The 25,036-nt window shown below is 41.3% G+C and overlaps 1 protein-coding gene across 4 annotated transcripts; it reads right to left on the bottom strand.

Moving 5' to 3' along the window:
- Positions 1-344: 344 nt before the first annotated feature.
- ASB5 (ankyrin repeat and SOCS box containing 5) lies at positions 345-25,014 on the bottom strand. Of its 4 annotated transcripts, none has more exons than XM_027597368.2 (7): positions 24,779-25,013; positions 9,647-9,726; positions 7,208-7,315; positions 6,342-6,492; positions 6,040-6,174; positions 3,541-3,732; positions 345-2,352 (listed from the first exon to the last, which is right to left on the bottom strand). In XM_027597368.2, exons 1-7 carry the CDS (start codon positions 24,813-24,815, stop codon positions 2,225-2,227), a joined length of 831 nt encoding a protein of 276 aa, XP_027453169.1. In that variant the 5' UTR covers positions 24,816-25,013; the 3' UTR covers positions 345-2,224. The 4 variants fall into 4 exon arrangements, with proteins under 4 accessions (XP_027453169.1, XP_027453168.1, XP_027453171.1 ...); XM_027597367.1 differs by lacking the exon at positions 24,779-25,013 and adding an exon at positions 20,859-21,019; XM_027597370.2 differs by lacking the exon at positions 7,208-7,315 and having other exon boundaries at positions 24,779-25,014.
- Positions 25,015-25,036: the final 22 nt, after the last annotated feature.

Here is a 25,036-nt window from a genome sequence, read left to right as displayed (position 1 = left end):
TAGAGTTTCATTATACTCTATATTTCAAATCATTATACAATGATTTGAAAACTGGAGGGAGGTCACCTGGGTGGCTCAGTCGTTAAGCGTCTGCCTTCGGCTCAGGTCATGATCCCAGGGTCCTGGGATCGAGCCCCACGTCGGGCTCCCTGCTCGGTGGGAAGCCTGCTTCTCCCTCTCCCACTCTCTCGCACATATACATACACACACACACACCCTCGCTGTGTCTCTGTGTCAAATAAATATATAAATCTTGAAAACTGGAGGAGAAAAAATTAGAGCAATTGAAGCTTATTTTCCATTACCTTCAATTAGAAAATCAAATACTAATTAGGAGAGAAAAAAGAAAAGGTGTTTTATTCCAGGGAAAATAGTCACACTTTAATGTATTAACAAACAGATGATATATTTAAATTAGAACACTTCTTTGATAAGACAATCATACTCAAGCAAAGATACAAGATACCAGCATACTAAAATTTTAAGGTGTCCATTTTAATTTTAATATTTGGTATTTACTTCTCTTATTGGTACCTTACACTCTAAGGGATGAATTATATTTCCTTACACTCTAAGAACTACCTCTAGCTCAGGGAAAATACTAGTAGAAACCTGTTTTACTAGAAAAACAGTTTGACACCTAGTTATATGTAATGAGTTTACTCTATAATAAAGAAATGCACATTATACATGAGGACATTTCAAATTTGTTAGGCTGGGATATTCAGTAAAACAGACTCATAAAACTCACTAGCCACATAGAAGACATTTTTTTAACAAACATGCTAGAGCCTAACTTCTATTTTTGAAAATCTAAACATGGTTTTTAAAAAAGGTAATCTTAGTGACTTTGGGGTTACATTCAAGAATAGTTTTATTTCCCATGGATCTCCAAAAGTCAGCCAAGAACTAAGGAGAAAGGAAAATAGGCCCCTGGGTTATTAAGATCGTGGTCAAAATATTTTATCAACATTTGATAAATTTATAAAGCTCATCAAAATATTTTCTACTTCACACAGTTGTGAGTATCTGGATTATCTCATTTCTTAGTCCACAGCAGACTCAAATCTTGTCTAAATTACAAAGGAGGCACAAAATTTGTTTCATTATGGTTTCTACTGCATTGAAGTACAGTTAAAGCAGAGGACACTGAACACAGTCTGAACCCTTGCAGAGGACACTACTTTGTACCCCGACACTCCCTTCCTAATAGTCTACACCGAACCCTTGCTTTGTGTAAGAGGGACCGGAAACAGCACTAGTAAGGTCTATGTATGGGGCTAATTTTATAAGGTCTCTAAGTTTGCTAAGTGGCGCCCCCTCTTTCTTTTCTTTGAAACCCCCACAATTTAAGGAGATTTTCATCTTCCGTTTTCCACAACCTTGGACTGCCCTGATCCTGGAGCGTGACCCGGAGGCCTTTTTATCAATTGGGTATGAAGTTCAATTTCTTCGGTCCAGGCCCCACCAGCTAGCGACAGTTTCTGAGGCGGAAGAAGGCTGGAGTCTATGTACACAAGCACTGAAGAGAGACTCTCAGAGGCCACCCTGGAGAAGGAGGAGGTCTTAAAAAACCTTAGCAGGGGTGTAATGTTCCAACCATCTCAGGATGAGACAGAAGGAGCCATAACCAGAGTCCCACCACTTTCTGGAATGGGGACATTGAAGGTGGTGAAGTGACTAGTGAGATCTTTGCAGGGAAGGGGCAAGTTATCTTTGCTTCATGAATTGATCATTATAACTACAGGGGCACATTCAATATAGTGGGTTTCCTGAATGACAGCCATCTTTATTTCAAAAAGGATATTAGTTGTTATTTTCTAAACCATACGCATATTTTGCATTAATATGAAAAATACAGAGAGATAATCAATTACAGTGGCTAACACTTAAAAGTTAATGCATTATTTGAAGAAAGGAGTTCGTATTTTTCTTTTTCACTTTAAAAAGACATGAAATGGAGATTTCCCTTTTTTTCCCCCCTAAATCCAAAAGGGTACATGGGAATGACTAATAACATATAGGGATGTTAAATATGCTATAGTCCAAAAAACAGTAAAAATGCATAAAACAGTAGTACTCACTAGTACTCACTTATAATTTAAATTCACCTCTTCACTGGGGCCCCCTATTCACTTACACTCTAGCGTAATTTAATATAAAATATGCACTATGCGGATGAAATAGAAATGAGTTTGAAAGAATTCAGAATTATTTTACTGCATTATCGATACTGTAAGAAGTTCTGCAATAATGTCGGCAGCTGGAGCTGTGGGATAAGGTGCAATCTTGGTCTTCCTATGTAGTTTCGGATACAGAGTCGGCAAAGTTGGCAAAGAGTGCTTGGAGTCGCTACAAAAGACAAGAAAGTATTTGTTAATTAAAATCGAAATGGGTTTTTATATGCTAAAAGATGCATGAAATAAACCATAAATAAGCTACAGTGCTTTCAAGCAAACTAGGGCAGTATGACCACTATACCAGGAGCATTTGCAAAAGCATTTATATTGCTGTTATTTATAAGCTTTTATTATAATTGTGGTATATTCCATATGGGTTCTTTAAAAAAAAGATTTATTTATTTATTAGAAAGAGAGAGCATGCCCAGGAGAGAAGGGCTGAGGGAGAAGGGGAGAGAGAGAATCTCAAGCCGACTCTCCACTGAGTGTGGAGCCTGATGAGGGGCTGGATCTCATGACTCTGATATCACAACCCTGAGATCTTGACCTGAGCCGAGACCAAAAGTCAGACGCTTAACCAGCTGAGCCACCCAGGGGCCCCTCTACATGGGTTCTTTAAAACATTAACATCTTCAGGCTTATGATACTGTTGTTGCATTTAAAACCTCAGAAATAAATTCTGCTTTTCAAGGAAGATAGAACTCAAAAGCCTCAGTAAGTGTTAGGCACTAACAGGGGAAATTTTAAGTTATATTTTTTCTCAAATTACGTTTACTAGTTAAGCCAAAATGAATTTTATTATAGTGTCTGAACCAGGCTTAAGAAAGTCTGCTTTGGTGGTGTCTGGCTGGCTCTGTTGGAAGAGCATGCAACCCTCGATCTTGGGATTGTGAGTTCGAGATCCACATTGGATGGAGAGATTACTTAAATAAATAAAACTTAAAAAAAAGGGGAGAGAGATTCTGTTTTAGAATAGCAAAAGTCTTAGGTGTGAAAATATTTCCTGATTCCGTTTCTACAACATGCCATAGAAGCTGTATGCCCTTAGGAAATGGGGCATGTTTCCAAATCTTTATAAGCAGACCTTAAACAGAATTACATATTATGTATTGTCAAAACAAACCAACCTATTTAGGTTAACCAAATGAACATGAAGTTTAGGTAAGGTGAAAAAAAGAAAATTAAGATCAGGGTGGTATCTTCTTTATGGATAGAACCTAAGTTAAAAAATTGTCTGCTTTCACACAAAGTATTTTAAATGTTACGCCATTATCAGTTTATATGCCAACAAAAAGATTTTCAGTTTTGTCTATTTCAAGCAAGTGTATTTTTGTGTTTTTAAATGCGCACGTATTCTTACCTTCATGTTGAAGCAACAGCCTTTCCACCAAACTGCTAGAAGTAGCTACATCTACAGGTCGCAGAAGCTCTGTGTTTTTGGCATTGATATCTGCTCCAAATTCTAGCAGTAAGTTTACAATTTCCGTGCTGGACTGCTGGGCAGCAGCGTGTAATGGAGTGTCCCAGTATTTGCCTTTTTGTACATCAGCACCTGCATGTAAACAGGGAATGATGAGAAATGCAAACAGAAACTGTTAGACCAGTCAGTTACCTCAGCGCAGGTGGAAAGGTGTAACACCAAGAGGGCCTCACTCCTGTCTGTAATGGGTTATTTCTCTTTATATATATATATATATATATATATATATATACACACACACACATATATATACACACACACAGATATTAAATCTTAAAACTTGGTACACCTGGGTAGAGAGTACACATGCTTATGTTCTCTGATATTTTTTTCTCTATGCTTGAAAGATCCCATAATATACAATATTTTTACACTTTTAAGTCCCCAAAGTAATCCTATTAACTAGTATTATAAACAGAGTATTATAAATAATTAGGTTCATTCATATCTGTTTTCATCATAATTAATATTTCCTAGGATTGTTATTAATGCTCTTCTTCTTTTCATTTATTTTGAGGCAATAGAGCTCTTTTTGTTTCCTGGATAATTCATGAATCTAGATGTGTGAGCTAGTTAGGTAAAATGAATATAGATTTTCCTGTCACTTCTCACTCATATAGTGTAAGTCAATAAATATATAAAGGCATTGAGTCTCTTTAAGTAGAAAGGCACACTGTATTTCTACATGCAAAGTAAATTTTTAAAAAATCTTACATTAAAAAAACCCTTATCTGTTAAATTATTTATTATTGCATAGTTATTTTTTCTTAGTGTGAGCCCTGGCATGTGGTGATCATTCAATGCATGTGCGACAAATAAATACCGTGTAATACTGGAAAGAATAATAACCTCATTTTCCAGTATATAAGCGGTCAGGACACCGAGAAATATCTATCGGTAAAAATGCATAAAGTCCTTTCAACTCTGTTTTCTGATACTATCAGTAAAACTAATGATGTTTACAAGAAGCAGTACATTTTAAGAGTCCCTTTAGGCCTTCCTGCTACTTTCAAATCTCAATAAATGTAATTGTTTTCATATTTTTAAACAAATATAAAATGTTCAGTGAAAGAATAATAGTCCATAACAAAATCTCCGTAGAGAAAGCATAAACTCTGTTGGTTATGTCAATTTTATGGGAGAACAGAGGCTGATAATAACAATCAGTCCACAATTACTAACAGCACTTTCTCAGTATCTTTTTTACCCAATGTAAAATATTTGGTGGAAAGAATAACATTCACAGCAAAGTAAAAAAAAAAAAAAAGAAAAAGAAAAAAAAAGGGCAATAAAGAATAAACTCTTCTGGTTATACAAATTCATGGGAGATCACAGCCAGAAAATAACACTGGGTCAATGATGAGTAGCAGAGGTCACGTTTAAGACCTTTACTAGATGTTATAGGAGTGAACTAGCAGAGCGGAAACTGCCTACAAGAAGCTTATAATTTAGCTAAGATAATGTGAGTAACATAGGAAGAGGTTACTAAAGCTGTCCGTGTATATCAGAGGCCAAATGATTCCACGAACGGTAAAGAGCCTAGAAATCCATTTACTCATTTTACACATATTTTAGGTCCCTACCACGTGAGAGGCACTGTGGTAGGGAAAGGAGATGATGCGGGAAAGCACTTAATCCACGAGATGATGCGGGAAAGCACTTAATCCACGAGATGATGCGGGAAAGCACTTAATCCACATCCTTAGAGGAGTTCCCATTCCCATAGCCGGAGAGGCCACTATGGTCTCAAAAGATTAGGACAAGTTTCTCAGGAGGCTAAAGCTGAACCTTGAGGGACTGGTTTGTTTCAAGTAAGAGGAAAAGACCACGCAGTCCATTTCGGTAGATGGGACAGGACAAAGTCTGGGAAAGCCCATGAGTTCTTATGATTGGTAGAAGATAAGGTAGAGAGGCAGTTACTATCCCTCAAATTTCTTTCGATGGATTTATTCATGGATAGATATCTATTTGGCGACATTATATTCAACATTGTGGTTTTAAATTTTATGACCTTTCTAAGTAGGGCTTTTGGACTTGTGGGGTGAAGTAGAGTTATCAAGAACGCAGTTCTTTTATTATTGGTTATATACTTACATGGGACAATGCTTAGAATAAGAACATTTTTTTTTTTTTCAGTAACCTCCACACCCAGCGTGGAGCCCAATGCAGGGCTTGAACTCTAGACCCTGAGATCAAAACCTGAGCTGAGATCAAGAGATCGAGAGACAGCTGCTTAACTGACTGAGCCACGCAGGTGCCCCAAGAACACTTTTAGCAATGAGATATCTTTATACAGATTATTTAGAGAAATAAATACGGACCTGAATCATTGCTTGTGTGTATGGTGGGCAGAATGGGAGATGATTTAAGGAAAATTACCCGCATAAAGAAGCTTCCGGATACAGTGGAACTGCTGTGACATACAAGCCACATAAAGAGGAGTTCCCAAATGAGGAATGTCTTGGTCAACGTCTATGCCCCAGGATATCAGTATTTCTAGGCATTCATGATGACCTGCCAACACAAGGTGGAAATGAGTTTACTTTTCTTCAGTGCCCGCCCATCCCCTTGCACCTCACGTCGTGCTGTTCCCGGCAGTGACTCATTGGAAGAAAAATGGAGCACTGCGTGTTGCTAAAGGAACTTCCTCTCCTTGTCACTGACTCTGATAACTACGTTACCTTTACTGGCGGCCTCGTGGGTGGGAGAAGGAAGACACGACTCCAGCTGGGGCTTGGCACCATATTCCAAAAGAAGTCCCGTACAGCTAGTACTGCCTTGTGAGCATGCATTGAATAACGGAGTCACTCCATCTACCGTGAGTGCGTTTACCTAAACCAACGCAAAGTTTGAGACTGAGATTCACAGCCCCACGTGATTAAATGCGAGGCGTTTAGAACAGTTATACGATCCAACAGAAATCATTGGGAAAATGTATGCAGTAAATATGACCAAGTATATTTAGCTCCTACACATCAATAAGCAAAGCTTTTAAAAGCCAAGAGAGAAACAGAAATATGATGTGGTAGGTGATTTGCAAGAGTGGGCATGCAGCTAGTAAATGTCATGAAAATAAATATATAGTCCAGAATCAAATACACAAAAACTAATTCAGTGGTTAGGTGCCTTTCACTTAGCAAAACAAGTCCACAGATGCAATGTTGACAAAGGTTGTGATCAGGTAGGTCATCTGACTGGTGGCAATGTGAATTAGTGAACTTGGAAATTCTCTTTCTGAGAATTCATCTAAAGAAAATCATCCAAAAGACGGGCAAACATTATAGGCATAAAGAGGTCCACCTATTGCTGTTTAGAATCATGAAAGCAGGAAATAACTTAGAGAATGTTCTATATTATTATGCAGCATGCTAGCCATTTTTGCAATGATTGGAAATCCTTCTTAGAGTGCACTGAGAGGACTGAAGCAATGTGACTTTTATTCTGCTATTTTTGAAAACTACTAAGAAGGAAAGAAAAGCAAAATGAGAACTTTGTTCCATTCTCTTAGACAGTAGGTGTGAAATTATTGATTTTCATGGGTACCTACATTAGCTCCAGCTTCCAGTAGAGTTCTGGCGCACGCCACATGGTCTCCGAGGCAGGCTTCGTGCAAGGGGGTGACATGGTCTATAGTTACTGCATTTACATTATAACCCTAAAAATGACATGAGTCATTTTGAAAGGTGAGCAGAGAGTTATATGAAATCATCTTTACAAATGTGATATACAAGTGATATACAAGATCAAAGACTCTCAGGAAATCAGGTTTAAGTTCAGCACGGAGAGGCCAATTCCGATGCCATAGAGTCAATCAGTTGTCAAAACTCCTCATTATTGTAACGTCACCATTTCTAAACCCCAGAGTGCCTTAAGTATTTTGTTGAGACTGTGAATGTTTTCTTTAAATTCTGCTTAACTTTCTTTGGTCTTTATGGATTGTTTGATTGTTATTGTTGTTTTGTTTTGTAGAACTAAAGACTATTTATAGGCTGGATCACTTGTTTTGGAAACTGTTTTTTTTTTTTTTTTAATTTTTATTTATTTACTCACGAGAGACAGAGAGAGAGAGAGGCAGAGGGAGAAGCAGGCTCCCAAGGAGCAGGGAGCCCGATGCGGGACTCGATCCCAGAACCCCGGGATCATGACCTGAGCAGAAGGCAGACGCCCAACCATCTGAGCCACCCAGGCACCCATGGATCACTTGTTTTGATTGGGGCTGTAACATTACAGGTCAGTCCAGACCAGGGAGAAAAAGACTCTAAATTGTAGTAAGCTGCTTTGTGAATTTTTGTCACTAGATAGGAGTGACAAAGGTCTATACTAGGTTGAGAGCTCTGATTATGAAGTCATTTACACTTGGGTTTGAAGCCCTGTTCCATAATGCAGTAATTATTTTAATTTGGATGAGTACATTAACCTTTAAATGTTAGGGTCATCATGGGGATTAAATGACATGACGCATGTATAGCAATTATTGTTACAGTGTCGAGCATATGGAGAGCATCCCACTTTATTTTATTATCCAAGCAAAACCAAGTAAACACTTTAAACATCCTTATTTCAGTTAAACTAATGATATCAGACTAAAATAATGAAATCTCATTAGGACATGAGACTCTTTGCTTTCTTGCTATTTTTGGCAACTCACCACTTATTGACAATCATAGTAAGCACTATAATAGGAAGATTTTTGTGGCTGAATCCCCGTAACATATTAAGGATTACTGTGGTTTGTAATACCTGGATGGATAGGAGGAATCTTAAAACGAAGGCAAGGAAACAGCCACGCCAAATCTTGGTCACTAACGAGTGGCAACTTTTTGGATCTCTTCAGTTATCCTTTCAAAGATTTCGAATTGTCTAGCCAGCAGTCAGACTCGGGGAGCTAATTCCTAACTGCCACACCCTCGGGTGACCCGGTGGCATAACATCTGCGAAGGTCCAGATTCCCTTTCACTTTGGGCTTTAGGGGCAGCCTCAGACTCTTCCTGTCTGGTGTGTCCATGGATATGAGATGTATGTGGAAAAATATCCTAAGACTGCTCTCCTCTCAAAGAACTGCATGACTCTTTCAGTAGGGGGTGGGGAGCGAGGGGTTACCTTTAGAAATTACTGACTTTTTGCTGGTGTTTTTTTTTTTTTCCCCATCAAGTGGTGAGCAAACAAAATGGCCGCATGGTTGTCATGGAACTGGAGAGCCCTAAAGGAGCATCTGGTCCTACGTGCTCCCTTTCTAGATAAGAAAATGAAGGTCAGCTATGTTGTGATTCGCTCGAAGTACCAGCCTGGAGTCCAGGTGCCTTGAGTCCCAGGGCAGCACCACCTCTCCTTCCCTGTCAGCCATCTGAGAACACCCCTTTCTCCCTGATCCTGGGAAGGACTGGGACAATGACTTCCAGATCCGGGTGTAGATTTGAACCACACTGGACATTTAAAAAATGCACAGACCAGGCCAGAGTCCTTTCCATTTGGGTAAGGCATCTCTGCTTTTCTCTGATGAGTCGAGGGACAGGCGGGTGGAGAAATGATGGTTCTGTCCCGTCCGTGGGCAACTCCCCACCACATATTACTGATTAATGTAACAAAGATTGCTCAAGCAGCTGCTCTGATGATCCCCTTTTGGCTATTTTATGACTAAAACTTCCTTTGCAATTAGCTGCCCACATTGTATAGAGTTAAGCAGTTCGAAGCGCCTAATGAATAATATGTACGTCCAATTAACTTCTTGCTGAACTAGGTCTATCAGGGAACAAGTACACTGTATGAGAAGCTTGAACTATTGAGACAAAAGATTATACCAAAATATTTATAAAGACATTTCAAAGATAAATGGGAACTAGGGACCTGACTGATAGAGGGGTTAAAACAAAAAAGACTGGTGACATTTACTAGGCAGCTTTCTTATTTTTGAGTTGATTACTTTTGAAAATTAATGTGCTACGCTCACAGGAAAGGGGCATATTTCAAGCCATAAGTAATATTTTACCTGTGATAACAATGTTCGCAGAGCGAGAAGACGACCTTGACTTGCTGCTTCGTGCAGTGGTGACCGATCTGCCCAGGAACCTGGTGGAAAAGAAAGAAAACAAGATCTGTGAGTCATCTGTTTTAACCCTAACAGATACAATCAGTTCCTGTGAAATAGACACTCTTCAGAGTGCGTGTTCAACAAGGTGATCAAAATACCTGTACCACATTACCAGGACATCTGATTCTTGTCTAAAGGATCCAGACTGGCAGTTTCCAAACACAGAGGGTTATAACGCATGTTCTGGAAGTGACCTATCCCAGAACTCCTGGACCTTTTGAACTACCCTCCAAAGAAGGGAAGGATTAAAGTCGCTTGATATGCCACAAAAATATGTGTTTCATTTTTTCAGGGCACTTTTAGCAGGGCTAGCAGCTGGAACACCCACTCTCTACATTCCATGCCCGCCCTGCTTGTCTCCTCTTCTCTCTGCACCCCCAGACTGCCCTGCCCTTACAGTTTGCCCTAGGGTATAAAGGGGCTGCAGCAGGTTGCCAAGGAGACCGAGTAGCTATTCTCTAAGTCCTGAACTTCGGAACAAGCTGGGCGGGCCCTAAAAAGGGGTGTCACAGGTTGGGAGGAGCCGACTGTTGTCGGCATTGGAAGCGGTCTTGAAAAGTGCTAAGGGCTCACTCAGGGCTCACTGACTCTCCATGTACCAGTGGCCAGTGGATGACAGGTACTGTCCCCTCAACCCCATGCCCTGACGAAAAAGGCACTGACCTGCCATGTCCCCCCCACGTTCCCCCTCCTTACATGCCTTTTGCACCCCTCCCGTTTGAAAAATCAGTGCCCTCCCCCGAGGAAACCCCCCTTTCCTTCTCTCCCCCAGTGCCTCTTGGCACCTAACCACCCCCATCTCTCCCCACTGTGGTCTGCCCTGGAGGTTTTATATGATACTGGGTGGGTGCACAGTGATTTCTTGTAATTCAAACAGGATCAGCACAGTTGATTCTATATAACGGACATGAGAGATCATGTTGGAGGTTTTTAATGTGATTAAACAGGCAAATTATGCAAATCAGAAAAACATGACTTTAAAGGCTATCAATGGCTGATACACTGAAGTGAGGCTGACTAGGGAGAAAAATCTTCCCGATGTAATGGGATTATGTTTGCTAATACCTGTCTTCTTATCTACTGCCTCTTCCTCCTGTTTGGGATCCCCGAGACGCAATAAATAAAGATAATTTTTAAAAACCCTGCTAATCAGTCCGAGCGCAATTTCAATAAAGTCCCTTAGCTGTGAGAAACATATATTTTATGAAAAGCATGTCTAAAGCTTCTTAAATCAGGAAAATTAGTGGAAACATGGTAAGGAGTCATACTTTAGAAACCACTTCATTGCTCCTGTGTTTTCATACCTTTGAAAAAGCCTACTACACATAGACCGAGGCTTCTACACTGTGGTCTTAAAGGAGAACTTTGCCAAAACACCTTAAGGGAGATCCAAGCGATTTCACTGAATAAAATGTGGGTCACACACGTATCACAGGATTAATGAAACGCCCAGTGAACCTGGTGGAGAGGGAAGAAGTCAACTGCCAATCAGCCATGTATTTTTTTAATATCCAGTGCTATTATGGGATGTTATGGAAGCTACAAATCCCAAGGGCAGAGGCCAGACCTTCTCTTCTCCTTCCTGTACCAGTAGCAGGGGCCAAAGAGCGAGGACTCCGTGCACGACGGCCGCGCAAGCGCGCTGAGCATTCTCTCATTTCCTTCTCACCTACGCTCAAGTATACAGTTATCGGTTGTATTCTAAAGCTGAGGAAGGAGAGCCAAAAGGAGCGAAATCATTTAAGGAGAGTCACATAATCTAACTAGAGTTGGTCCTCCTCGTTATGACACTGCAGTTTTCCTTTCCATCCACCATGATTTCTTGCCTCTTCGAAAGGAGTAGCAAGCCAGACGTCCAATTCTTTGAGCTCTGGACTGAAAGAAGAGCTACTGTCACTAGCTCTGGGGTATTCTTTCTTTCCAATATGTGACACTCCTGTTATATCGTAAAACGAGAATTGAAATAATGCACACCAGTAAACATTTGTTGATGAGTTCGAACTTGGCGACAGAGCAATAATTCTTAAGAAAGTGGAACATGATTTCTTACTAAAGAAAGTGCAAAACATCCTAAGTAATGTTATTTGGGGGAACAACCATGTTTCAATTTCAGCTTCTAAGATGAAATTTGATGCTTTAAAAATCATACACATCTCTTTTATCATTAAACAACTTCACTGCAAAGTGAAACTCTGGAGGACTTCGAATATAGTATCGATTTTATTGTTAATACTTAAATAAGAAAATTATAATATTAACTTTCTAGAGAGAGCACATAAGTTCATCTTACTCAGCAGAGCAGTAGTAAATTAATAAAGTTAAACTAACCAATGCTTAAATATATGAATTTAAATAATCATTTGTAGTATTTATAATGATCATGTTTTCCCTCCTGTATAACGACTTGATACATTTCATTCCTTCATTTATCTCTAAAAGAGAGATGTTGAATTACATGATGCCAAATCATGATTGCTGCCTGTTCTTTCATTGCCACTAGCTAAAGGGCAATTGACCAGATGTTGGGATTGGGAAAAGCTTAGAGAAAGGGTCTTTTGGATCCATTTTGGGCTTATTTCTATCTGGTATATTTATGAAGACCTTTAAGGGACAGCAAAGCTAACAGTATTTGCAGCCAATAGGAACTCTTCTGCATACGAATGTGTTTGCCCATCAAAAATATTAAATTAGACTTCTGAACAATTTCAGCATGTTTTGCTTCACAAAGAAAGGAAAAAAAGAAAAGGAAAAGGGTCATTTAGAGAACAGGCCACAGAGGGAGCAAAATAAGGAAACGTGAGTATTTCGATGTCGTGTCCCATACCCCAACCGCCACGTTTCCCCTCAGACTGTCCTGCAGCTTCCTGTCCCACTGGCATTTTCTTCATCACCAAACCTTAGGCCTATGACGATGGGAAGAAAAAAGGCTGAAGCCTATGTGTATTTGCTGTTATTTCTATTAACATGACCTCCAATGGCAAGACAGACGCTTAAGGACTGAGCCACCCAGGCGCCCCCCTCCAATGGCAAGACAGAGGGGTTAAATGTCACAGTAATCTGCAGGAAACCCCGGTGTCGGGGTGTCAGTGACGAAACCACTGGAAATCGGCATTGTTGGATGAGGAATCCCTTGGCGCATCAGGCAGGGACAAAGCGTATGAGAGTGCACTGCCCTGTTGTTTCCTGGGATGAACTCGGCACACCACGTGCATGGGACCCCTGCTGTCTGTCATTATTCCTTTAAGAACAGGGGTGGGGTGGGGGAGGGGCAGGAGACTGAAGGGAGGAGTTTATGGGGCTGGAGCCCAGCAGCTTAGGAGGGGAAACACTGAGGAGCCAGGCAGGCCAGGATCTATCTGCACCCCAGTTTAGGACAGTGGCTTCCATGAAGTCACCTAACTTTTCCCCGAAAAATGGGACAAGCACCAACAACAATTAGACAGGATTGAAGCAGGGACTGGAAATAAGCTGGTGAAGTGCCTGCTCTATAAATGCACAATAGATAATAACCTAGTATCTTTGCTAAGCAAACTGGTAAATATGAATCTTATGGAACCATCATTTTTCTCCAAAACCAGAGAAACTCAAGCCATAAAGAGCAGCAGCTATTGACTAAAATAATTTTCACTGCTATCAGTTTAATTAAACTAAATAAAGCAGCTGAGTGACTTATAAATGCATTTAAGCCAACAATCAACATCTGCTGCTACGTTTTTCTTTCCAAAGTAAGCTACAGGAAATAAAGATCTGTCCATCTGTTGAAGGAGTGACCAATTGTACATGCCTGGACTCAAGGCAAAAGGCTTTTTGTTTGTTTGAACTCTGCTTACTTAACTCCCAAGCAACCCCACCTCCCTGGCTTCCTTGTAAGGCCGTAGAAGAGTCTCTGAAATTAATCCAGTAACAGGTGAGAATCAAAGGATACTAGATCAAATTCTAGCTCCTGTTTTGACCTAAGTCTTCACCCCGCCCTATTCCTTCCCTTCAAAATCTGAAGTTCGGCAACTGCAAATTTCTGTTCAAATGTGTTCAATATAAAATCTCTTACCTTTCAATATGGATATGTTTTATATTAGAAAGATTTGTAAGCTTTCTCAAAACCAGGCAAAATTATACATATCTTCATAGATAGCAGTTCAGTAAATTTACAATCTTGTCAAACTTTACCGGGGTAGCTCAGATTTTTTATATGTCCAGTTTAACTCTTGAGGATAAGCTATTCACTGTGGCAACTGTTTTGCACAACACCTGTGACTTGCCCCATGCTAATCAAATGCCTACTGTGAAGATCTCGCTGTGGCTACACAAGAGCTGACTTGACTATATTTAGAAACAACACCAGTCCCCAGACATCTGGTATATAATTTACAGGGAACGCGCCTGTCCCGTTCTGTAAACAACACATTGTTAGAGTAAAAACAGTCACTTTCTTAGATAATACGCAGTTTGGTAAGCGTCTATACCATACCTAAATCACCATCTCCCCATGGCACTTCAAGCCAGCCACTGTTGAGGTAAATCCGACTCATATCTTTTTGTTTTATCAGCCTTAAAAAAAAAAAGTCGCTTGTCATTTGCTAGTTCCATTCGGCCATCTTAAGGAGCTTTAAGCTCCTTGTAACATGACCTTTCACCCCCAAAAACAAATACAGCTTGTGAAAATCTGATTGGTTTTCAAAATGGCCTTTCCTTATTGATTGTTCCTCTTTGACAAATTGCTTATCCTAACATAGTTTTCTTTACACTATGTGCCTTGCAATAAAATCAGAGTATTACAATTACAGCTCTGTGCAGAGCTATCATGAAACCAATTTATTTTTTAGAAAGTCTTTTCCTGGCTCTCCTTCTTAGTCCCAAGCACAGAAGTAGGCAGTAGACTCCCTCCAGAGCTAACCTCGAAGTGGTGCAGAGGGTTGAGTTTGGGGTCACAGCAACTTTCCTCAGTTGGTCCCGAAAGAGGAAAGTCAGGACACTTATCTCAGACAGGAAATTATAAAGAGAGGTGGGAAGCAATGGAATCTTCATATAGGAATCAGTACCAAATGTTAATGCATTTTATAGCTCCCTTTGCTATAAAGCATTAAACCAACAATCTTCTTCCTAATGGCGATGGATTTACCATGAAGCCAATGAAACTCAAGATCAGGACCCCTCCATTGCACAGACACTTTCTAAGACTCTGTAATTTCATGTTATTTTGCTTAAAGAGGATCCCAAAATGCAGATAAGCTTCAGGCTCAACATCTGGCCCATCCCTATGCACAGGTGTGCAAAATATTTAAAAATCACCAGGCATTTCCTGACCTTGACTGTGTATTTTTCTGTTTAACCACATTAATGGAGCCACACAGACCCATGAGGGCATGCTTGACAAAGAGGGAAGTAACATGCTGTTAAAACCAGTCCCTTCCAAGCCTGAGACTGTCCTTTCTTTCCATTCCTGTTGCCTTTCTGGAAGTTTCCTTACAAAAATCTAGTCCAGATTTGAAACCACCAGCTGTGTCTAGGGAACTTCAGGTATAAATGGCGAGTTGCGTGGATATGTGACTTACTGTAATTGATCTCTTGTTCACGGTCTAGGATCCCTCCATTATCTCCTAAGAAGATAGTGTCTGGCCCCCAACAGAAAAAAACAACAGGTAAGTGAAAAAAGTGCTAGGGTTGATCTAAAAAAAAAAAAGGCAAAATTTCCAACAAAGTGAAGACAATGGACTCCCCTATGATATCCACGAATATCCAAAATCAAGAGAGAAAGAGATTTTAAGACCCTCTTCAGGGAACAGTGCTGCTCTTGGAAGAGACTACTCAGTCATCCCAATTAACTGTCACTGGTCCCTGGGACTGTGGACAGAGCACGCTGGGAGTCTTCAGATGGATCTGAGTTCAAATTCCAGCACAGATACTAGCTGTGTGAACTTGGTAGTGATTTAACCTCTTGAACATCAGTTTTCTCAGCCATGAAGGGAAGGATAAATCTATGTACATCACAGGGTTGTAGTGAACGTGAAGTACTTAGCATAGCACCAAACACATCGGAGAAACATGACAACACGATCGAAATTCCTTAGACAATTATTTCCATGTACCTGCCCCATGAGCTTTTGATTACCTCGTCCAAACAGGAGGTAGAACTTAATTATTTGAGATTATGAGGTTTTAGCACATTGCCTCCCTCTTGTCTCTATCTCTGTAGGAGATATAAGTAGATAGGGAATGGTCAAAATTTAGGGACAGTGATCTCATCCATAGGGATAACCCTCCAGTCTATAGCTCTTCCCTGGCCTCTCCCACAAAGTTTACTGCCAACTTTAAAATTTACACCCAGATATTTTGCTGGCCTCTCGATGCATTTCTAAAACCAAACACATCATCTTTCTCTCAAAACCAGTTATTTCTTTTTGCTTCTCTTTTGCTTTAAACAATACCATTCCCTCTGTCACCTGGCACTAATAGTATGGTCTTAAATTTAAGCACAATAATTTTCCAGGAAACTTCCTATGCGTTGACTGTTTCATGTGCTTCTTTGAGAGGTCATACTTACTGCCTGGGTACTTCTCGTTCAATGGATCTCCATCATCCCAAGCGGAGTCCTAGCATCTACCTGCACTCACTCTTAGGGGGATCGCTTCTAGTCCCATTGATAGAAATATTACCCACATGTTGATTAGCCCAACTTTATATCTCCAGACCAGCTCTCGCCTCTAAGTTTCAGACTTGAATTTCCAGCTGGCCCTTCAGTTTCTCCACTTGGGTATTTAAACAGGCAATTCAAGCTCACATGGAAAAACAGAACGCATGCTGTGCTCCTCTTAGATCTGCTCCCTATACGCACCTGGCACCTCCACCCATCCAGGGCTCCATGTGATCCTCCATTTCCATCTCTCACACCCCACAGGCAGACTTCAGTGGGTCTCCTGCCTCTATCGTTCAAATGCAATCCAGCCTTTGACTGCCGTCTCCCTAACCTCCACTGCCGCTACCCTAGCGCAGGCCACCTGTTACCCTCACCTGACTTGTTGCAAAAGTCCGCTGACTGGTCTATGTGTTTCCACTTGAGCCCTTCCAACAGTCCGTCTAACCACAGGCGCCAAAATGATCCTTTTTAGCTCAGAAAGAATCCAATGGCTTCCTCTCTTGCCCAGAGGAAAATTCAAAGTCCTTGTCACGACCTCCAAGGTCTCCAGGCTCCTCTCTGATCTCAGGTTCTACCTCGGACCCCTTCCATCAGCCACAGTGGCCTCCTTGCTTCTCCTCAAACACACTAGATGTACTTCCGTTCACTCGGCCCGCACTGCCTCTTTCTGAGAGAGGCACGTGGCTTTCTCTCTGTCTTCTGTTCTTCCCTGGCATGCCACTTTATCGGACATGCCCTTCCTTGACCACCTTATAGGAAAGAGTCCTTCTAGTCTTGTTCTTTGTTCTCTTTACTCTCCCTTTTTTTTTTTTTTTTTTGCTCTGAGCACTGATTGCTGCCAGAATGTAAGATCTTGGAGAATAGGACTTGGTATATTTTGTCCATTACTGTGTCCCCAAGACCTAGCACATGAATAATGTTCATTGTCTGATGAATCAATGTTCAAAATCTCATGAGCTGTAGAGATGCTCTACAGCTCTTGGGTGCTCTACTCCTAAATTCATGGGTTCTCACATTGTGCCAAGCCTCTGGCCTTCCCCATCAGTGAGTCCTAAGAGTATTTCCTTAAAGCGGTAATCTTGGCCCTCACAGTCATCCACTATTCATTTATTAAACACTTATGGTGATCTACGAAGGCAATTTTCACCCTTCTAGATGCCAGAGATACACAAAGATGAATGAAGTATGGTTTGCTTCCCTTTGAATTCAGTTTGGACTATACCCTCCCTGAACGGTCTTCCTGACTCCCATCTTTATCCCACCATTCGGAATATTGCCACTGAACCGAACTTCCAAAAGCATCTAGAGTTCCAGCCAGCCCATACAGGGCCTTTAGGAAAATGGGAAAAGGCACCCGTTTCCATAGCAGCCAAAGCCCATGCTGGGTGCACGTGCTCAGCTTGCACAACTGAACACAGCTGCCCCCAAAACACCTCTGGAATCGTGTTGCTCTCCCGCCCAAAAACTTTAATGGCTCGCCACGGAGTATAGTCTAATGTGTGCATCTGAGAATAAAAGATTATCTACAATGTGGATTAGACCTTCCATTTTTATGTTCCATCACTTGCCTTCACACACTTGTTTCAATTAAACTGGACTGTTGTATATGTTTCCCCAACTTTTTCTTTTTTCCATATCATCTTCCCCCTACTCAATTCTCTTCTTTTTTTTTTTTTGAAGATTTTATTTATTTATTTATTTATTTATTTATTTATTTATTTGAGAGAGAGTGCATGAGGGCGAGTGCAGGGGGGCGGGGCAGAGGGACAGAGAAGCAGACTCCCTGCTGAGCATGAGCCCCACGCAGGGCTCGATCTCAGGACCCTGAGATCATGACCTGAGCAGAAAGCAAGCGTCCCTCCCTCAACCGACTGCATCACCCGGGAGCCCCACAATTCTCCTTCTTTTGTTGCACAGTCATCTATTGGGTGGATCTGCTTGGCTGGTTTACCTGCTCTGCTCACAGGGGCTTAGGAGGTCCAGACAGCAGAAGCGGCTGGAAGATAGCTTCCCTTATGTGGAGCGTCAGACCCCCAGTTGGGGGAAGGTACATTGGTAGGGTGAGGAGAAGCCAGTGAAGAGAAAGAAGGACGAAGAGGCGGGAGGGAAGTGTGAGAGAGGAGGGACAAAGGAACAGAGGGAGGGAGAGGCAGAGAGCAATAGAGGATGGTTTTCAATGCCAATCCTGAGGCCCAGCAAGAACCCGAGTCCATGCTTTGGCCACGCCTGGGAGAGGTGATAGGACCGAGGAAGGATCGGGCTGGAGGCATTGTGTCCCCAGCTCCAGAACAAAGTTGCATGCTTTAAGTTTGATATGGGGGTCACAGATTTGCTGAATTTGTTCCAAGGGATACATGGGCTTGGCCAGCAGATGGACTGAAGGTCGGAGGCGCCTCCCTACTGCGCTAGCACCTCTGCACAAAATTGAAGAGGAAGAAAGGGAGGAGGGGACATTATTAAAAAGATAAAGTTCCCAGTCAGCCTGAGGCCTGGGAGCTTGAGGCCAGATTTAATTTGGAAGGTCCTTTTTCGACCATGACAATTTTCAGAGTCAGATTCTTTCTCACCGAACTAGATGGGTTTTTCCCTGACGTCCTTGCAGAGCCCAGCTCAGAAGTGCTCTTCTCAGCTCTGTATGAGTAAGCACGTCAGCTCTGTGGCCTTCCTGGGTTGCCAGGACGGATGCTGCAAACTTGGATTCTCTGAAATCAGGGTCTCGCTCACCACCGCTCCACAGGAGGCGCTTCCTGCTTCCTCGGCTATAGTCAAGTCCATGTTCATAAGAACTCTGTCTGAGAGGTCATGTGGAGCTGGGGAGTAGGGTTCACAATGGGCTGTGGAGGAAGGCATATCTGCACGGGACATCTGACTCTCAGCATTTGCTATTGCAGGTTGGTTGCAAGTTTCGATTGCTAAATCTGTTTTCTCATCTATAAAATGGGGGCAACAATATCTACATTTTCTAGTTGTTATAAGGGTTAAATCGGCCTGTGTGAGAAATGTTTGACCCAAAGTATGTCCTTAATAGAACCCTGACTGTTATTTCCATTGTACTGAGATTCAGTGCTGTGGTCTGGATTGTGTCCCCCTAAAATTCCTATGTTGAAATCCTACTGCCCGATGTGATGATATTAGGAGGTGGGGCCTTGGAGAGGTGCTTACGCCGTGAGTGGAGCCCTCATGAATGGGATTGGTGCCCTTATAAAAGTGGCTCCCAAGATCCCAGCCCCTCCACCACATGAGGGTACCGTGAGAAAGTGCCAGCAATGAGCCAGGATGAGGGCCCTCATGAGAACATGACCTTGCTGGCACCTTGATCTTGGGCTTCCAGCCTCCAGAGCTGTGGGAAATACATTTATTTATAAGCTGCCCAGTCTGTGGTATTTTGTTATAACAGCACAAATAGACTAAGATAGGATTATTTTGTCTGCCACCAAATTCCTATGTCCAACCCCTAATATCCAATGTGACTCTATTTGGAGATATGGCTTTTAGGAGGTAATTAAGGTTAAGCAAGGCCTTGAGGATGGGGCCCTAATCTGACAGAATTGATGGACTTAGAAAAAGAGAAAGAGAGAGATCTCTTTCTCCCCAAACATGTGCCAGGAAAAGACCATGTGAGCATATGGTGGGAAGGTGGCCATCTACAAGCCAGGAGGAGAACTCTCACCAAAGCCTGACTATGTGGCAGCTTTGATCTTGGACTTGAAGCCTCCAAAACTGTGACGAAATTAATTTCTATCGTTCAAGCACCCGGTCTCTGGTATTTTATGGCGGCCCAAGAAGACTAAGACAGAGATTAAATGCTTTGCCTGAAGTTAAAATCAATAACCGATAAAGCCAGGAAGCAAACTCAGTCCCTTTGAATGTTCAGTGAAACTTTATCGTGTACCAGTCTCTCTTCAACCCCAGAGCGCGCATGGTGTATTTAGTGGGTTGTTAATCCGTAAGTGGTCCATAATACTTAAGAATAAACTTATTAAACAAACTAAGAGTTGCCTTCTAAAAATGAAAAGAACTGTGGAACTGTTGTCTACATTTTCATATAATAGTATGTATATTTGAAATAGCAGCAACAATAGCTATATTTTCTTATCCAGTTATAAGAGTGGGACATTAAACAGGACAATAAATACATTGCAAAACACGAAAAACCACGATATTTTCCAAATACAACCATTCTATTTGGTTGTGTATATCCTTCCCATTTTTTTTCCCTAAATACACATTTTTTTAATCAAGAAGTGGAAAGGTCAACAATGCAGAGACTAAGATTGTACCACGGTGTTTCATATATGCCCATAAAAAGGAGTCCACAGATGCATTCTCCATACACTAAACAGTGAGAAGAGCGTACTCCTTTGCCACGCCATACATTCACGTTTCAGAACGCACATTCTGGAAAGCACCCCCAGTTTAAAGTTAGTATTTGCCAAAAACAGGTCACTTATAGTTTATTTCAGGACACCGACTAACCTTGACTGGTCAGAATACCCCAGCTAGCTTTTCGCTCAGAAGAACATTCTTCTACGCTCACTATCATTTTAGTGAGGATCTGCTTTAGGCAGTGCTTGTCAACAGCAATATCTGCGCGCATAGCGGGGCTGACGTTTCTGTCTGTGACAACCAGGTGTCATAGGGCAAATGCTCTAGCCAGAAGAAATAGCAGCGACTGGATTTCTAGCTACGTTTTCCTCCCCCTCGGACTTTCACAAAGATTCCTGTGTGCTTAACTGGAGAGGGGGCCTGGACACTGAGCTCTATTCAGAAGCGCTCGCGGTTGGGAAGGAGCGGGTGGGGGATGGGACAGAAGTGCAGTAGGATTTTCTATTTTTAAAGTGGAGACTCAGCTGCAGCAGGAAGTATTTAACTATTTGCACAGTACAGAAAGGAAAACGTGTAAAATTGCATTTCCCACTCGGAAACAGAATAGACATGAACTCCATACTTAAAATTGGAAAGCCGATTTGAATTATGTACAAATCTGTCCCTTGTGAAATTGCCCCTTGAAAACGGGTACAGACAGAACGCTAGAGCCAGAGAGCTCAGAGATCGGTCACTAGTGAGCCTGTCTTCTTCATCCTCGGGAATAAATAGTGAACGTGCATTAGCGTCAGCTGGTAGGTAGCTCTTGTTCGTTTGGTAAGCACCTAAGTTTAGAATTGGCTTCCATAAAAAATCACAGGCCTGCTATTTACATAGGCACAGCTCACCACTGTGATTCTTCTGGAGGTCATTTCTAGGCCAGAAGGCGTCAGTGGTCAATTTAAGTACAACGGAGAGTGTTCACCCTAAAAGGCAGAGCAAAAAGAGAGGAAAAACCACATGTGTGCCTGGCACGTAAAGTTGAACGAGGTATGGTGGCCATGACCGAGTGGACAGCAGTGACTGGTCCACGGTAGGTCTCCAAGGATTAACTGAGCCGGGGGTGATGTTACACGGTATTAACATACGCAGCTCTGTCTTGATGAAAAATGGTCACGGATTCCATTCTCTGTCTTTACCTTTTTATCACTACTTTTAGGCTCTACTTTCCATTGGTATTTACAGGAAAAAAAAAAATTATCGGGCTATTGCCTTCATATAACAAACCGGGTAAAAACAAAAACATTTTGTGAGTAAAGTTATTTCCCGTGCATGACCCTATTCAGAGTTGCTGCCATATTCCATTGCCAGTATTTACCTCAAAATTATCACCAGTGGATACCACTATCTTTTTTTAATCTTTAATTAAGCTTTAATCCTACAAACTACATGTCTTGGCATGAGCAGCTTAATGATACGTAGATGTCCCTCTTCTGCAAAATGAAGAACTTGCATAAGATTACTGTCTTCTTGCTCTAACATTCTTTGATTCGGATTCTAGGACTCACGTACAAAGGGCAAGCTGGCACGTGAGCTGTAAGCATATACTATGGCCACAAAGGAGGCCAGACTTTGCCAGGAAAACTGGACCAGCTCAGCTGAGGCAGCTCGTTTGGGGGGCACATTCCTAGGCCAAAGGCCAAAGGCAAAGGCCAAAGGGTCGTCAATGAGGGGCTTATTCAGTCCATGATATTTCCATGTCCAGTTGTCAGTAACCATATGCTCTTTGTCCCCAGGTGGTTCCCATACGGGGAGTATGCTAATCGACATAAGCCACACTGTGAAAGTAAATACTAATTTTTGTTTTTAAAAAACCTCCAATTTTAAGCTTTTGACTTTTTGCCTTTCTACTTTTCATTCATGGTTGTAAGATAAATATAGGGTGCTTTATTGTAAGAATTGGGACAATTTTTGTTCCTAAATAATTTTGGACACGAGATATTGTAATTATTTCTACGACGTCCCCTCCACTGGGTTGGGTCCTCAGAGTACATACATCTGTGATGTCACAGATCTGCCACACTGCACCTCTTAAATAGTGGGCTCTCAAAAAAAAGAAAAAAAAGTTAAAGTGCAATTTGAATATGGAATTCCAAAGAATACTTCAATACTTCAAGAGGGTTTTATGTAGCCCACGGGGGTAATACATTTCCAGTGCAGTGGGGAGAAAAAAAGCCATTGGATTTCATCGTAACTACATACTTAGTTAAGTGAGATATGGGCTGACCTGCAGAATGCATAAGATAATTCACATAAATAATCAAGTGGACTCAGGAAATAACAATTACTTCTTTCAAAAATTTTAGGTGCATCCGAAGCAAAAGTAATCTTAAAAAATGATTCCAGGAAATTGAAGGAAAATGTTGTTACAGTTAATTTACTGGAAAAGACAAGGAACAAAATATTAAATCTATGCCGTAGCTCAACTGTATGATTTCATTAAAAAAATGCACAGTGAAGTGAATGTGCTTGGGACCAAATCATTCAAATACTGGATATCTGAGATTGTATAAATATGAACACACTACGAAATATCTGGATATATAGAAGAACCTAGCATCTTTCCTCGTGTCAGTGCAAAAGTGGATTCGGTAAGCAGCAGGGTATCACTGGGCCCTGCGAGGAGGCAGAAGTTTTAAAGCAAACCGGTATTAGAAAAAATACTCCGGGAAATAATTAAAATGATATTCCATAGAAGATAATGGACTCTGAAGTATTATGTCTCAGAAAGAGCATCTGAAATACACTGTAGATTAGAGATGACATACTATTACTACCCACAAAGGCTAAAATAAAATTTTATACCTTTTAGGCAAGATGTGGGAAATGAAACGGGGCCATTCTATTCCCATTTTAATCAACGCTAATGTGTCGGAAAACTCGGGAACCTAAGTTTGGGCTGGTTGCCAATCCTCAGTGAGAAAGTGCTGTGAAGGCTGGAGAAGTTTCAAAGAAGGACACTGGAAACCATCAAAGAGCTAAAGGCACTTCTAGAGGAGAGCAATCTTAATACCTGAGAAATTTCAAAATGGAAAGTTGAAATCTAAGAGGGATATGCTAGAAAGAAATCTATGTAATTATGCAATGCACTGTTAGGAGTGAGTACACATTTTCAAGAAATTCTGAAAAACTAGAGAGTTGGATCCACTTCTGACAGTTTTCAAATTACATGTGGGACACAAACGTACACACTCTCTCTCTCCTTTTTTTTTTTTTGTTTACACAACCAATCACAAACTTTAGGAGCTCATTGCTTCCAAAAGGCAGTGTTGAGCTACCACCTGAATCTTCAGAAACAGATCAAGATGAAGAGACTCCAGCTCGGATCCGGGTTGGCAGTTTCCCCGCCCCCCCTTATGACAATGGAATATTCTAAACATGTACACTATCCACCACCCAGTTCAACATTTACCAATTCACAACTCGTCTTGTTCATCTTCAACCCACCCACAGCCCTCCCTTACCCCACTCCGGGGATTATTTTGAAGCAAACCTCATTATATCATTTGACCCATAAATATTTCAGTATATACCTCTAAAAAGATGAGGATTCTCTGCAATCATAACTATAGTACCACAATCACACAAAAGCAGTAATTCCATATATCATCACACACACGTGGATAATTTTTATTTTCTGAAGAGCAACCCAGTTCATAAACTGCCTTCTAGAATAATACTTACATTGATCATGTTTAGATTCTTTTTTCTTTAATTTTATGTTATTATGTTATGTTAATCACCATACATTACATCACTGGTTTTGGATGTAGTGTTCCATGGTTCATTGTTTGCATATAACACCCAGTGCTCCATTCAATACGTGTCCTCTTTAATACCCATCACCAGGCTTTATCTTAGGGCAAAAGTCTGTGATCTCTCCGTTTTCTAAAAAAATTTTTTTTTAAAATGTAAGCTTCCCATCCTTAAAAAAAAAAAAGTTTCTTTTCTCTAAAGTACCAATGACTCACGAAGTGCAAGATAAAAACTTCACCTTAAATCATCACAAGATATGTTAGATTCCCTTGTACCTGCTAGTGCCAAATTTCCACCCTTGTACCGTCGCATCTGGAATGGGCCATTGTTCAGTTCTGGGAGGCCGCCTTGCGGTGGGTGTCTCTACCAGGCCACGCACACATGGAGCTCAAAACCATCATCCCTGAGCCCCACTCTTGTTGCTCCATTTTACTGTTTATTGTATGTTATGTAAACATGGGTACCTAACTCTGTTGGCCTAGGGAAGGGGAGTGAGGGCAGAGGGGGTCTGAGGGCAGGCCTGACCTTGGGGA

Source organism: Zalophus californianus, chromosome 2 (assembly GCF_009762305.2).
Source record: "Zalophus californianus isolate mZalCal1 chromosome 2, mZalCal1.pri.v2, whole genome shotgun sequence".
In the NCBI taxonomy this organism is placed as follows: Eukaryota; Metazoa; Chordata; class Mammalia; order Carnivora; family Otariidae; genus Zalophus; species Zalophus californianus.
The sequence above is the reverse complement of the archived record's forward strand: the minus strand, read 5'-3'. Positions and strand labels throughout refer to the sequence as shown.

Coding starts and splice junctions, on each gene's coding strand:
- ASB5 (XM_027597367.1), bottom strand. CDS start 20,979: ATGCGCGCAGATATTGCTGTTGACAAGCACTGCCTAAAGCAGATCCTC. Junction 9,727..20,858: donor GGGTATTCTGACCAGTCAAG/GTTAGTCGGTGT, acceptor CTTTTCCACCAG/GTTCCTGGGCAGATCGGTCA. Junction 6,493..7,207: donor TACTGGAAGCTGGAGCTAAT/GTAGGTACCCAT, acceptor GCGTTGGTTTAG/GTAAACGCACTCACGGTAGA.